A 16,021-nucleotide genomic window follows, 5' to 3' on the forward strand; every position below is an offset into this window, starting at 1 on the left:
CATGAATTTTGTGTGCAGCAGTTTCTGGAAAAGAATGTGTCATTGCTTACAATCAAATTGTAATACTGACTGTATTTTTAGATGTACCAATCACATACCAGGCAGAAGGAAGCAGGCAAACACTGAAGGTTTACTTCTACCTTGATGGTTACCATTTTGAACAGCTTCCACAAAGGCTGAAGAATGGAGGAGGATTTAAAATCCACCCAGTACTTTTTTCACAAGGTAACTTGAGGTTAAATTCACCCTACCCTGCTTTTTTTTTCACATAATAGCTAACTCTCTTTAAACTCCCACTTATTTACTGTGATTTGAATCCTCTGTAGTCATAAGGGTACAATGCTTATATTTAGATGTTGTTTAATGTGGGTGTTTATTGAGGACTTGGAATTAAAATATAAATTGAAGAAATTCTGATGTCTGTAATAAAAAATAGAGGCATGGTTATAAATTTCTAAGTTTATGCCAGTTACATGATTTCAACCACAAAGAGTGAATCTTCATTTATCAATATTTTTTTGTTCTTTTTAGCCACTAATGGACAATAGTCAGACCATGAAACTTGCCCTTAGAAGTATTTTGCTTTTCAAATGCTATCGTAATCTTTTCCCATTACTTCATATTTGAGGACTAAATTGTTATCCCCCTGAGAATTCTGTCTCCTGAAATGTTAGGAAGAGTTAAATAGTATTTTCAGGCTTATGTAGTTATTGCTGTGCAAACATTACAAAGTGAGGAATGGTGGCGCTGATGCTCAGACTGTTCATAAATTCCAGGCAGCCTGCATTAGCTCCAGTGTCATTAGAGTCATCAGGAGCGTGAAGTTTGCTCCACTGAAATGGTGAATGTGAGCTGCTGATTGCTTTGAGCTGCCTTTGATTTCACAGGGAGCTGAAAATACTCCACACCTTGTGAAAGGCTTCCTGGGTCTGTGTGGAATAGGCAGAAGTCAGGCATACAAATGAAGTTTTAGAGGGGAGCTTGGTCTCTGATAGACAAGGAGGATGTAAAAGGAAATAGTGGACAGAAGCATAAATAAATAGCCAAACTTAGTATATAGTTAAAACACACAATTAAAAAAAAAAATGAAACCCCTGGAGCTGGATTTTTAAACAAACTAATGAAGACTTCAGTGGTTTTCTTATGAATAGATTGATTTCAGTCATAGGGAGAAATGAGAACACTGAGCAGGAGGCAAATTTCAGTAGAGCAGACAAAAAAAGCACTTGAGAGAGAACAGAAAATACCTTGGTTCAGCTGAATTCCTGGAAATACTGGTGTTTTTTTAGACTGGAGAGGGGATTCAATGTACTTCGGGATTTATTTAACAAAAGTTTTTCCACTTCTGTTTCCAATAGCCAAAAAATTTTGGTTCTTAGGATAAGCATATCTGTAGTCAGCTAAAGGAAAAGGATATAGAACCATCCAAGTGTTTACATTTGCTTAATATTTTTCAGTAGAATGGAAAGTTTCTTTTTTCTTTATCATATCAAATTTCTTTCATCTTCAAGGATCATCCTCTAAAATAATCCATTGGACTCCAAGAATTAGAAGTCCTGGATAAGTCTTTAAATCCTAGTGTAAAAATCATTATTTTGAGATTTTTTTTACCTCATTAATGAGTGGATTGGGATTCTATTTTTCACTTCTTTCCTATGAGGTTTGGCTGACCTGCCATCAAATTAACTCAGTAGATTCCCATATGTAACTGAAATTTATTAGCAACTAATGTAGAAATCTTATTTAAGTTTCTTTATGAATTTTTGCTCCCCCAATCTAAACATAGGTAAGTTGTTTCCTGCCTAAAATACAATGGTTGATGTTATTTTCAAATAGAACATTTAGAAAATCAAATTTTTGGAATTCTTTGTCAAAGGCACGGGTCAGTGCACATCAGACTGTTTAGCTCTGTGTTTCTTTATTCTGAGTGTCATAGCTCCATGCCTAAAATTACAAGTCAACATATTTACATGATTGGCACTATAATATTTTTTTGAAGTTTTTTGTTGTTTACCCAGGCTGTATTATCTATCTCTCCATTTCTAAAAAACAGTTTTGATCAACCACATACTCAAGTGTGTACACATTCAAAAGGGTCCTGATTTGCAGGACTGTGGCTGGGGCTGTTGAGATATTGCTATTGGCATTTAGATTTCTCTATTTCCTACATTACACTTAAGATCTCGGCAGTAAATTTAAAGACACTATTTAAAATGAAAATTCTTTTTCTTTAAAATTGTTACATAGTGTCTTAACGATGTATAGTTTTAAATTTATTTTTAGTTCTTCATGGAGTGTTAGAATAATTCACATTGGGAGGGACCTCAGGAGACCTCTATTCCAACCTCCCACTCGTAAGAGCAGCAGCTGTGGCTTGAGTGTCTAACAAGTAGTGTAAAGGCTGATACAACAAAATAGCATCTTGCAAGCGCTCAGGGACAGAAACTGTACAGCCTCTTGGGCAGCCTGTTACTCTGCTTGACCACTCTAGTGGTGAAAAAGTTTTTCTTTCTATTGAGCTGAAACATCTCTTACTTCAATTTGTGTGAATTTTCAGCTTGTACCATTGTGAAGAGCATGGCTCTTTGTGACCCTGCATTTGGGTGCAATCCACTGCTTGTCCCAGTTTGGTATCAGCTGCAAACTTGTCTTACCTCATCCATGTCAGTGATAAAGACACTGAACAACAGTGAACCTGTGATGCTCTGCTTGAAGTGGGCCCCTGGGCAGACCTTGTCCCATTAGCTACTACCTATTGATTCCACCCATTCTTCCAAGTTGCTGTCTTGATCACTTATTCTATGCCTTCTATGCCATAATATCCTATCTTGAATTGAAGAATACCATAGAAGACCTTTTTGTAAGGAAAGTTTCCTTACAAAACAACTTTCTAATATACTGGGTAGAGGAAAGCTGAACCATTCAGAGAGCACAGGGACAAAGCACACAGCATGGGAGTCCCTGCCTGCACCTGTGAGCGTGGCCCCAGAGAGGCAGAACTCTGTGCTCCTGCCAGTCCTCACAGATGACTGAGTTTCCCGGTTGGTTTTATCTAATTGATATCTAATTGATATCTAATTGATCTAAAAAACTTGGTTTTATCTAATTGAATAAAACCAACTTCCTGCCAGTAAAATAAGCAGTAGGGATTATCAATTCTGTTTGTGTTAACATGCTGTTATAAATGGAGTTCAGTGGATATTTTTGTTTGAGCTTTCTGGTGTGAATTAGAACCAAAGAAGAATCAAGTCTGACTGTAGGAACTTAATATTTTTTGCACAGAAGTAGAATTACAAACTGTGAAAGCACAGAAGGGGAGTGCAATTTGCATGTTCTTTCACAATGAATGAATTATTTATTAACTGGTCATATTAAGCAATACAAGCAGAATTAATATTCTGTGTGCAGCTGAAGCTGTAAGGCTTGTTTCCATGAAAACTCTGCTTATGGCTTGCATTTTCTGATAGGGTGATGAGTTCTTAGAATGTGTTTGGATTACTAAAGTGGCAATGTTCCTAATTGTAAAGCCTTTAATGCTTCTCCACCAAAAAAAAAAAAAAAAAATCATATTTCACTAAGAGTTGGGGTTTATGTTATGATGTGGTTGACCTGTTAATGTGAAGATCTTAATACTTCCAGTCCAAATTTTAATGAGAACCCTTTCAGTGAATTTTCTGTTTAGCTCCCGAGTTCTTGTAGCAATATTCGTCCTTGGTTTGGTGAAATGAATACAGCAAAGCTGGACACAGACAAGTATTTCACTTCACTTACCTTGAAAAGGAACTTCTAGGCCATTTTCAGAGATCCAGCAAAATTTGCTTTACAGATCTAGAAGAAAGTATTCAAATTATCAGTGGGTATAACTAGGGAAACCTCTAGGTAATGAGCACATCGCTGAGGTGCTCCATATCTCCCAAAATCAGGCTTCATGAGAAGTTATTAGATCTCCCTCTGTGAAGGTTACATTGATCTTTTATCTCCTCTACCCCAGCTCATTCTACTGTTTTCTTCCAGGATATATCAGATTTAAACCCCACATTTGCATTCAAAAGGCAGGAATACTTTAATTAGAGCAAAGGAACTCAAATTAGTGCTCTCCTTTATATTTTCCACAGGGCAAGAGATTTAATTTTTCTTGTAAATGAAGTTTTTAAGAGAGATCTGTATGAATTTGATGACATATGAAAACAGCTCAGCAATTCACAGTAGGGTCACAGCCTCAGGGTTAAAAAGTAATTCACTTGTGTGAGAACAAAACTACAAAGAAGGCAATTATTAAATATTTAATACTGATCTTTCTCTTTTCCACTCTCCTTTCTCATTTCACAGCTTTGGAGAGCATGGAAGGATACTATTACAGAGACAGTGTCTCAGTGGAAGAATTTCAAGCTCAGATTAATGCTGCCTCACTAGAAAAAGTCAAGCAGTATAACCAGAAGCTACGGTGGGTAATAAACCAACATTCCTGCAATTAGCTTACAGAGTTCTGTTTTTTAATTCAGTTTCTGAGACACAGCTTTAAACTGAAATGTGTTGTATGGTGGTAGGCTTTTGGTTCATCATTTAGTAAGATCCAAGATTCATGATTCTGACTTTTTTGATTTCTGCACTGTTGAGTTTCTTTTACAAAAATTGTTTTCTCCTGAAAGTTTTAGCTGTAATTGCCTCCTGGTTGTTGTAATAATGCATATAGGAAAGGAAAGGTCTACTTGATCACAAGTGGAGCATCAGAATTGCTACACGTTATGATCTAATTTTATAGACCATATTTACCTAATTTCTACAGAATAGGACTTGAAAACCAATGTTCTTTTCCTGCTCTTTCTCCCCACACCCCACCATACTAATGGGAATACAGACATATTTGGATACCTGCATCAGCAATGGCTATGGATTACAGAGTGCATACTTGCCAGTATATGTAGAAATTATGCAGTTGTGTATTTTGGTACATATTTTATTAAGGAGTTGCACATAAAGACAGAATTTCTATTACACAAAATAATCTGTTAGTTATGAAGTAAAGTAAGGAAAATGGGTAGATAGATGGCTCTTGTGTCTCACTGTGTGCAAAACACCTGTTTGAGTATTCTTACTTGCCAAGTGAGTTGAAGAGTGCACAGGACTGTGGTAAAACCACATCTATTCAACTTCTAAAATTCTTGACTTGGATGGAAATGTCATTTCACCAGGATGATTAGGCATTTTATAAAAGCAGCAGAGAACAGGAGTTAAAAAAAGCTCAAGGACAATGGAGAAGGGAGAAGAAGATAAATGAGGATCTCTTTGCAATTCCTTTACCTGTTGGTTCTCTCTGGAAGGTTTTCTTCATAGATCTTGCAAAATTATTTATCTTATTTGTTATTAAAGGAATTTCAAGATTCTGTTTTGATCTAAGTACTGCTATAGCAAAAGTGATTTTAAAGCCAATTACATTCAGTAAGTATGGTATATTTGATGTTTTTCTGTGTGACATCTCTGTCTGCATTTGTATGTCAGTGACAAATGTATTCATTTAGTCTGTTTTCCATCTTCTTGTATTCGCACTTCCTATTTGGGAAAAGAAGTGCCTTCTGAGTATTTATGTCACAAGGCTTATGTTATAAATCAGTTTTACAGAGAATTTTGGTCATGCCAGTATTTGGCCTAGATGAAATCAGCTAGTGTTGGAAAGAGGTTCTATTGGTTAGAAAAGTCAAGACTTTTTGTGTTGTTTTTTTTTTTTTTCTATGAATAGGACCAATTTAACCTCCCATGAAAATCCTTAAAATAACTTCTTCCTGACTCTATGCTCTAGTGTTACTTGACCTTGCTTACCTCATGAGTTAGGTCCTCCATTCATACTGTGGCTATAATGAGGTACATTCCTCTTTACAGTGTTGTGACTCACAGCTCTGATGAGTTGCTAAGCTTCAAGGCCTACATTTATAAGAAGTTACCATGAAAAACTTACCATTAACAAAAATTACCATTTTTACCATTACCCATACCATGATTATCTCTTCTCTGCCCAGTCAGAAGAACAGGAAAAGAATTTATGTTTTTTTCAGCTCTCTAATGTCTGACTAGAACATTCAGTAATTGATTTGTTTGCTTTCTGGTGAACTCTACCCATTTCTTAAGTGCAGCACAAACAGCTTCAGGAAATAACTGACAAAATGAGAAGACGAAAAACAGAGAGGCAGATGCTTCATTCTTGTTCTGCTATTTGCTAGCCTGTGTAGGTGTTTGGCCAGGAGAATCTAATGAAGTAACTACAGCAGCAAAAGATATTAACATTGGGGTAATTGCTCTAAAGAAAAACAAAAACTTGAAATTAAATATTCTCTGGAAACATACTCAAGTGCAATAATACTTCACGTGAAAGAAATCCTCTATGCAGCACCTCTTAATCAGTAATAAAATAAGTCATCCAAGATACAATCCATAAGTTATTCCTTCTCTGTAGAAAAGGAATGTGCTGCTTGCTTTTCAATGACCATCTGATGACCATTTTATAATCCTTCCATCACTACAGCAGCCAAAAGCAAGTGGGAGCAATGGCAATGGAAAAAGTAGTGGGAGAAGAGCATGAGGACGAGTGGGAAAGAAAGCAATGTTTGGCAGTGACACTGCAGCCAAGGCATCCATTAATGAGAACTCAGGAAATAATTTCAATTTCTCTTATTCCTGATGCATTGAGTTAATAATGCTCCAGTAATATTGTGAAATAAAAGAGACCCCTTGGTTGTGTATGGTCCCAGTTGCAAACAGAGATGTTGGCCTAGCTTGGTATGTACCCAAGCAGGAGAGTAAATTAAAAAAAATGAGTAGTATCTATCTACCTCTTAATTTCATGTAGTAAAGTATTAAAGTTTTAGTGCATAGAATATTTTTGTGTGATAGCTCTCATATCAATATGTGCTTTAAATGGATGAATATACAGATAATTTATTTGAATTAATCAAAAAATATATTAGGGATTTTTTAGTGGATTTCAGAAAGGATAGCCATTAAGTCAAGAGGCTGAAACTTTGCTTTTATTGCAGAGGTCATATATAACTCTGGAACTCTGTATCAGAAGTGATGCAATAAATTCAGGTGCAAAATTTTCTTCCTTGACACCTATTTGAGCATCTTAAGAGCCTCTGTCTTTCATGGTTCTTGCTTTGGGGCTTTTGCAAATACTACCTCAGTTATGAAAAAGTCATTGATAAGATCATCATTTTTATGAGAATGCATGAAAGACAGTTGAAAATTGGTTATAGAATTTCATGCTTATGTGGAATGGAGGAAATGTCCCTCCATCTTCTGTAATGGAATTAACCCTAGATATTTGAATCTTAGTAAAATAAGGGAACTTTTGTTCTAAGACAAGCTCAAGTTGAGTTCTTCTACAATTCCTGAGGCAACATCCTCTATGCCAGCAGTATGTAGGAAGTGCTTTATTCAAATAAAAATGTCATTTAAAGAAAATCAACAAAACAACCAATACCTAGTTTATAAGATTTCAATCTGCTGAGAAATTTTCATCATCTAACCCACAATTATTCTTAATCATGCTGGATTATTTTTTTTCAAATTGCACTTATATTTATAGCTCACCAATTCCGTTTCTGTGACACTGATAAGGAAAATAAAGTTATGTTCAAATTCTCTTTGAGAACTGAGCTGATGCTAGTAGTTGCCAGCAATGTAAATTAAAACTGATCAAATTGTTTGCTAATCAGGAACATTCAGTACATCCAAGTGAAAGTAAGTAGGTCAGCAGAGATTTTCAAGATCTTTATTACTATGTGTTTGATAGTGCAGCAGTTGTCTTCTAATTTAGCAGCGGAATAAAGAGAACCTGTGTATCTGACCACTATGGAGGTCAATGTTAGTGAGAGCTTTCTGTATTCTCCTTCCTCCTCCCATTTGTCCCCATCTTCCTCCTTTGGTACTCCTTGACTTTCAAACAGGCTTTTTTCATCCTGAATCAATCCTTTTGCTGTTAAGATACCAGACATTATTTTGCTTCAACAGTGCAGGACACAATGGTGTTCAAATCCAAAACTACTACAGATGCTGGTAGGAATAACAATAGCTCACAAATGCACTATATTTACTCAGACTTCTTGGTTGATTTAAATATTGTCTTGCAAGTCTTGAGTCATGTAATTGTAAAAATGTGAGGGTAAACTTAAAGCAGTAATACTTCAAAATTACAATTTAAGCATTATTTGTTTAAAATACATTCTGGCCTTTGAATATGGTCTTCATAACTGGTAAAGGTCTATTTCCTGCAGTAAGGTTCAGTATGCTAGCTCTAACTGAATTGAATAGAAATAAATCTTATGGTCCGTGCTGTGATGGTCAGATTGGTTGTGATGCAAACCTGTTGGAAGCTGAGACAGACCCTGGCAGACAGGTTAGCTGCAGGGCCATTGCTCAGCCAGTCTTTGGACTGAACAATGATTTCCAAGTATAACATTTAGTTGGATTTGAGAACAGTTTTTATCCTTCGAGAAATAGGGTTTGGGGTTAGCCTCCTGCAAAAAGTAAGCCATTTTTGAAAATGGATTTTCAGTGTCAGAATGAAAACTTCTGTAATGTTTGTCTAAGTTATCATAGGTTTGGACTTGCTGGCCCAGGATGGGAATCTGAGTGTGCAGCAGGAAGCTTGCTCTTTCAGTTTTCCTATCTCTGTATTCAACATTTTATCAGATTAATCTTTTTTTTTTTTTTTTTTTTTTTTTTTTTTTTTTTTTTTTGTTTTTTTGTTTTTTTTTTTTTTGCTGGTAGGTTTTTTTGTAGTGTGAATTCTTATTCTGGGTAAAAAGTGTCCCTTCTATGACATTCTATTAAAATGCAGTTTTCTACAGGTGCTTCTGGTGAGCTGCTTAATCAGAAAAGTCCAAGCACATCTATGTTTAAGAGGTTTTTTTCCTGGATAAGTCTGTGCACATAAGGGATGTATCACAAAGGCAGAAAGGATGTTCAGGGCACAGGTCATTCAGCAGGGTGCAGGGCTGTGGCTGTACCAAGCCTACTTCCAGCTTCTGTGTCTCTGCAGTGTGCTTCACTTTCATTGATGACTGCAAGAGCAAATGACAGTGGTCTATAGGTGCTGAAAACAGCACATCAATATACTTACTTGGATTCCAAAACTGTCTATGCAGATAATTTTTAGCTAATAAGAATTTAGAGAAATTAATGGCTTTTATATAGATGAACAATTTTAATGCTTCTTCAGAAATGTATGCTTGCATTTAGATATCTAAACCCCTTCAAAATTTGTTTTCTGATGTTATGTTGTCTACGACTGGGAATGTACAGAGGAAATGAGAAAAATAATAGATGAAGGTGAGGTCAGGAGAGTTCTGCTTTTCCATTAATTTTCTCTTATCCTCAGCATGGCACTTTCTTGTGACACCCCTGATTATATGATGACCCAGTTCTTTACTCCAAAGACAGGATCATGCTGTGGGAAAGACAGCTGAGGGTAGCTGTACATCCCCACCACTGGTGTGGGTGTTAATTACCACTGTATAGTAATTAACTCTCCTGTGCATCAATAGGGAAAGAAAGTCTGGAAAAAATGTTCCTTCCTTCCTGCCTACCATTCTGTGATTTGGAGCTATTCTTTGAAGTCAGCTGTGTCCAGGGTTATTGGCAGCTACTTCTGTAGTCTGATGTACAGCCATAATAGAAGAAAAATTAAAGCAAGCAGTAAAGGGGAAAAAATGTGGATTTTGTTTGAGTTTTCTTGGTTTTTTTTGTTGGGTTTTTCTCCGTATGTTGCTGCTTGGATATAATTTTGGGAGGTAAATGCAAGTCTGTTATGCTAAGGAAGCAATTATAATCAGTGAATCTAACGACAAATGATTTAGCTAACTACTCTCATTACATTGAACATCTGATTACACTGAATGTAATATTTGTCATTTTAAAGAGTTTCATTTACAATGTAACTTCAAACAATTTTCCTGTCTGAAGCCTCCTGTATTTATTTTATGTCAGAAGTAATCCTCCACAGAGCAATGGCAAATTTGATTGAATTCTTTATTTAGGGATGTTACAATTCAGGAGGTTTTCAAGTTGTTGGGGTTTCTTGTTTCTTTTGACTTTCAGAAAGATAAGAAAAGGAAACCATTTCTGCCCCTAGAATATCTGCAAACATGGAACAAAATCTGAGGAATATAACATCTTTTTATTTATACACGCATGTATGCATGCACAACAGCCTCTTCAAGCTGCAGGCTTCTTGGCAGGACAATGTTTTCTGTATCCTGTATAATTTAGTCAAGGCAGAAAATAGATGTGATGGCACTCATGGCTACAGGCTGAACTAAAATTCTCTAATAGTTGCTTTGCTATAAATGAGTTACAATGACATAAAGGATGTATGCACTTAAAGGTACTTAATTACTGTGAAAGAAAGAACTTGTCTCTGAAACAAAATGATGAAGCCTCAAGGCAATACCTGCATTATCAAAAAGGCTAGATTGTATATCAATTCCTGTAGTAAATACATTAAAATCCACCTTAAGGCTGACAGACTCCTTGCCCCACTGTTTCCAGTGGAAAGCTTTTCCAAAGCAAATGCTCAAGTGGTCAAGAAGCTTATCTTGCTTGTCCTTGTGCTACTCTTGTCCTGTGGTGGGTCTTTCCTTCATGTCTGTTCAGGTCAGGGAGTGACATGTTAATGAGCAACTAACAGTTTCTGTCATTGCCATCAAATTTAGAAGAGTGATGTGAGGAGACTTTGGGTTTCAGAGAGTGATTCTGTGATATTTTCTGTTTGTTACAGTGAAATATTTCTAAATCACATAGAAAAACTGCTTCCTGGTATTCAATACTACCTATTTGATACACAGCTTTGTGTTCAAAACAGCAGCAGTAAAGCTGGACTGCAATGCTACATAGACAAATTTATCATGTATTTCCTGTGACTATAAACATTGGAAATCTAATGACTCTTTGATTTTTAAGATGTGTTTCTAAATGTCTAGAAATTTGTGATGTAAATCTCTCTAAATGCAGTCTTTAATTGAAAATTAAGCATTCACTCTGAAGGATATAACAAAGAAATAATAGCTAAGTTTGTCTCCTGATGAACTTAGTGAGAAATACTTTAGATAGAACAGAAATTAAGATTCATTGCATCTAAGTGAAGCAAGACCAGAGAGAGAATAGAGAGATCCTGGGAAAAGTAAATTAAATTTGTCTAGCTGGTCTAAAAGATATTGCCAGATGGTTTGAATTTAGCTTTGGGATTTTTCTTCCTTTTTCCATGCTCTGCTCATTCTGTAAATGTAAATTAATTGTTTCTTTAGACTTTTGACAGAATAGGATCAGTATTTATTATCGGTATTTTTTTCCTTTGTTTACAGAACACGGTAGTGTTCTGTAATTGGAAGTTATGAGTCTTGGTAGATTTTATGTACTGACTCTTTGCTCACTGAGGCAGACATCAGGTTCATCCTGCTTTTCCTTATCTGCTGCAAGCACAGAGAATGTGTATCTGCAGTGATCAGAGGTAGAGCCTTTTCTTTCACTCCTGGTCACCGATAGGAATCCAGCCCAAGCCTGCAGTAGTTGAAACTCTAATGACATGATGAATATTTGGCATGTTATCTCTTTATACAGTGTATTCCATGTCTGGAATATCCAGAGCTAAAAAGGAGACATCCATTGTCTGAAAGAGAAATGTGGAAGCAATTGCTTGGCATTATTTGGTTCAGTGTGGGTTTGGCTGTTTTGACAGTGATGGGAGAAGCAGGAGGCCACCTGTAACCGGTCTGTGGTCGAAGAACTTCCCTTTCTTATCAAAATAGGATGGTTTCAAGTGCTCTTGGATGTAGGTAGAGATGCTGGAGACTAAATTCTGGAAAACAGGTGAAAAGTGGGCAGTGTTGCATAGAGCAAACTGGACTTTTTTCCCATTTTTTTTTTTTTTTGTCATCCATGACTTTCTGTCTTCACATTTCTATGCTCACATTTATGTAATCCTCTGCTCTTGTGTTTACAAACGCTTAAGAGTAGGTCTGTGAAAGGTCTGCTTCGATAGCAGGACTGTTACTTTGGAAGCATCCTCCTCTGTTTCTACCTCAGACACTTGTGCTCATTCTAGTGCCAGTTGCTCCATATACCTTACTCATAGGCTGAAGATAATTTAAATTGGTGGGAGACCAGTAGTTTAGCCAGATGCTGCAGTCCTGCAAGAAAATGAGAAGCATCATTAAGATTCCTGCCCTTAGTTTAAGATTCTAGTTTCTTGGGCATTTGGTTTTCAAGAGTTGAGAGTTTGTATCCCTGCTATACTCCCAGTCTAGTCCGCTTAAGCAGACAGTTGCCAAGGAAGTCCTTAAGCTTCATTTCTTGAAATTTTCTTAATACCCCTGCCCACTTGTAAGTATTTAAATGCATTATTAAACCTGATTAATTTTTCTCTTCTTTATGTTTTTTTCTTGCCTCACCATACAGTCACATCCCCTTCACCAAAGCCTGCACTATTTCCCACAGTAGAGGGAAAATAATAATTGTCCTGTTCCCAGCCAGGACAGGGTTAATTTCTGCAGCAGCCAGGAGGGACATGGCTAGGACCTGGAGATTGTTCTATACCACCTTACACCATTTCCAGGGGCAGGGGAAAGGATTCCCTTCCAAGGAGAAGAGATTCCTTCTGGTGGAGTAATGTGGTGCTGGTCCTGAGCCACATGGGGTAGCATGGCTGTGGTCAGACTGTGGGCTCCACAGAGAGCACTTTTGTGTGGGAATCACTCTCTCTTTTGTACGCTTTTGTCATTAATACTGTTGCTGTTACTGTTTGTTTTCTTGCCCCACTGCTGTTTCTAGTAAATTGTTCTTATCTCAGCCTGTGATCTTTACCTTTTGTGACTCCAATTCTCCTCTGCAGCCCCCTGCAGGGGAAGGAGGAGTGAATAATGGTGCATGGCTTGGAGTGGCTTCAGAGGAAAGACTAAATTGGAGAATACCATTCCTAAACCATGACATCAGTAGGGACTGACAAAAGCTGGTTTGCCACTTTGTGATGGGGTTAATCCAGGAATCATAGAATTATTTAGGTTTGGAAAAGACCTTTAAGATTGAGTCCAGCTGTTAACCCAGCACTGCCAAGTCCACCACTAAACCATGTCCTTGAGTGCCATATCTACACATGTTTTGAATACCTCCAAGGATAGTGACTCAACTATGTCCCTGGGAAATCTGTCCCAGTGCTTGACAACCCTTTCAGTGAAGAAATTTTTTCCTAATAACCAATATAATTCTCCCCTGGCACAAATTGAGGCCATTTCCTCTTGTTCTATCACTTGCTATGAGGCCAACCCCCATCTCATTATAAGGTCTCCCCTGAGCCTCCTTTTCTTCAGGCTAAACAACCCCAGCTCCCTCAGTTGCTCCTTGTAAGACTTGTGCTCCAGGCTTTTCTCCATCTTCATTGACCTTCTCTGGACACAGTCCAGCAGTTCAAGGTCTTCGTGGTAGTGAGGGCCCCAAAATTGCACCAGTGCTCTGTACAGGGGTGTTAGGTCCTTAGCAAGAGGTAGGGCTTACTGAGTTCCTTACTCATGAAATACAAGTTACACGTGATTAGAGCCATATGGTACTAAAGTTTTCTGTCCTGCACCTCAGTTTTCACAACAGTTGTGAGAGGTCAAAGTATTACTGTATATGTTCTTTGACAATTTAAAATCATAGCACTGTCATGAAGTTTTTCAGTTGTTAAAATTAAATTTTCTGTAACTACTAAGGATGCTGGTGATGCTGTACATAGGTTTGTATTGCTGACAGGTGCTAGGAGACATTATTTAAAATTACTGAGTCTTAGCATGGGTTGATAAGGTAATTATACTTGGTAATTTATCATTTATTGAGATTTGCCATTTAGTGGAAAGAATATGTGAAACAATTTGCTATAACAGAAAATGGATACATTTACTACAGAAAAAATGGACTTTTTACATATATATTATATGTATATAAATGTATTTACAAATGTATGTGTATAAATATATCTATACACACACATATATACAATAAGCATGTTATACACATTCTCACCTGTGTAGTTAAAAACTAGATGGCAGAACATAGAATTGTTATTAAAGAAATATAGAAGTATGTGTGCACATAGATGCAAAAATACAGAGATATTGTTTATCTGTGTCATAAATATGTGCTTTTTAATTCGAGCTGAAGAAAATAATTAGGGACTCCCACACTTCCCTACTCCTACACCTCTGTTCTGATGTGTCCTTTCTCAGCTTGCTGACTGTGCTTTTCTAGATGTTTTTGAATATCTTGTCACTGAGGGATAAAAAATCTAGTAGAATTGAGATCCATTTCCATGCTTCTCTTGAGGACAGTAGGAATAATTATATGTTTTCCACAGTGGTGTGGAAATAAAATGCTAAATTCTCCTATGCTATAACACCAAAGCAAAACCTTTCTAGAGCAGAACCATCAACTTGGTGGTATTTAATGCCATAACCCAGTTACCTTCCCCTCTCCAATTATTTCTTTACTATCCTTGTATTAAAAAAAAAAATAAAATATTAGCAATACCTAGGATAACCCTGCAGGGTTGCTGGCACAAGAAATTGAGAATAAGACTGAACACTTGGATTTGCTGAATTGTCTTTCTGTTCCAAGTTACACAGGAATGTGTGTCTCAAACTTTCTTAGGCTTCTATTTGCAAAATTTCAATTTTCAGGACTTTATACATGCCTGTGTCAGTTTTGGAGGATACCCTGTAAAATGCTTCATTATGTAAACATCAGTAATTCTGCATTTCCTTTGTACTCAGTTTCTGGGAAGACATCTTGGGAAAACCTTTATCTTGTGAGAGATTTTACTTTTCGAACCCTAAGATGTTCGTTACCTTATCCCAGTGTTACTTTTCCCTGAGAGACTTGTCCCTATTATTTGACATTGCTGCGTAGGGGATATCTTACAAAAGTCGAACACAGCAATAATCCCCAGTAGATTTATTGTGTATTGGATTACCTACCTTTTCTTTTCTTTAAAGGAAAGCTTTTCTGTTGGGTCTTAGAGAAATTGCAAGGCTTTAAAAGCTAAACTAACATCACACTTGGAGACAAAGAACTATGATTTCATTCTGGTTCATTTTAAATGGATTAGAAAATATTGTCCAAATTGGGCACCATGCCAAGATTGCCATTAACTTTTCCCATAAAATATGATTAAGGACCTTAACAAGCATTTAGTAATTAAGCAAAGTGCTTTGGAAATTTATATGCTGTCCACAGGTTGTCATGTTCTGTAAAATACTGAAGACAGTTTTTATGAAAAGCAATAAAAATAAAGCACTTGAGAAACATCTGGGAGTGTTATCTGATGGGGAAGGAATAGTTTCACTTATAACAGGATATTTTTATATTTAAAATGAATGTTGTAGATAGTTAATTTTTTGTTTGGGTTTTTTTAGGTTATTATAATTGCCTGAATTAATGGAGTAATTCCTGTAACCATATATCCCATTCCAGTGTCAGTGTTACTTCATTTTATACCCTGAGCTAATTATTTCCCATGTACGCCATTAATTAGTGTACTGTTGCATATTTAGTTTCTGGTTTCATTTAATGCAGATGAATTTGCTGGAATAACAGTCCAAAGAGATGGGATTGCTGAACAGTCTCTGAATGAAGCAGATTTCCCTATTGTATGGCAGGAAAAAGCAGTATAGGCTTTCAGTCTGATAATGTTCAGTGGACAGCAGTGTGAGGCTTTGTAATGTAGCTTTGCTAACAAAGAAAAAAGGTTGGTCTGCTGCTGCTGAGGTAGCTTTTATGTGCTGTGGCCACTCAAAGTGATTTATGAGTAATTTTCTTTACAGACCTCTTTTCCTTTCAATAGTGTCCAGCTTCCTCTTTCCTATTATGGATCATGCAACAGGTTTAATGAAATAACAGAACTAGATTATCTTTGCTGTGCTTTCTGAGGGAATTAATTGAAACCTTAGATTTGGGAGAACTTGTTTTTCAAAACTATAAACAACAAATAAAGAAAAGGTGG

General features: G+C 36.6%; 1 protein-coding gene across 1 annotated transcript in view; it reads left to right on the forward strand.

Moving 5' to 3' along the window:
- PREX2 (phosphatidylinositol-3,4,5-trisphosphate dependent Rac exchange factor 2) overlaps positions 1-16,021 on the forward strand; it is a 144,977-nt gene that overhangs the window by 96,665 nt on the left and 32,291 nt on the right. Inside the window, exons 34-35 of the mRNA XM_053986522.1 lie at positions 82-225; positions 4,330-4,444. Coding sequence (XP_053842497.1) covers positions 82-225; positions 4,330-4,444 — 259 coding nt within the window. The remainder of the gene's footprint in view (positions 1-81; positions 226-4,329; positions 4,445-16,021) is intronic.

This window comes from Vidua macroura, chromosome 1 (assembly GCF_024509145.1).
Source record: "Vidua macroura isolate BioBank_ID:100142 chromosome 1, ASM2450914v1, whole genome shotgun sequence".
Taxonomy (NCBI): Eukaryota; Metazoa; Chordata; class Aves; order Passeriformes; family Viduidae; genus Vidua; species Vidua macroura.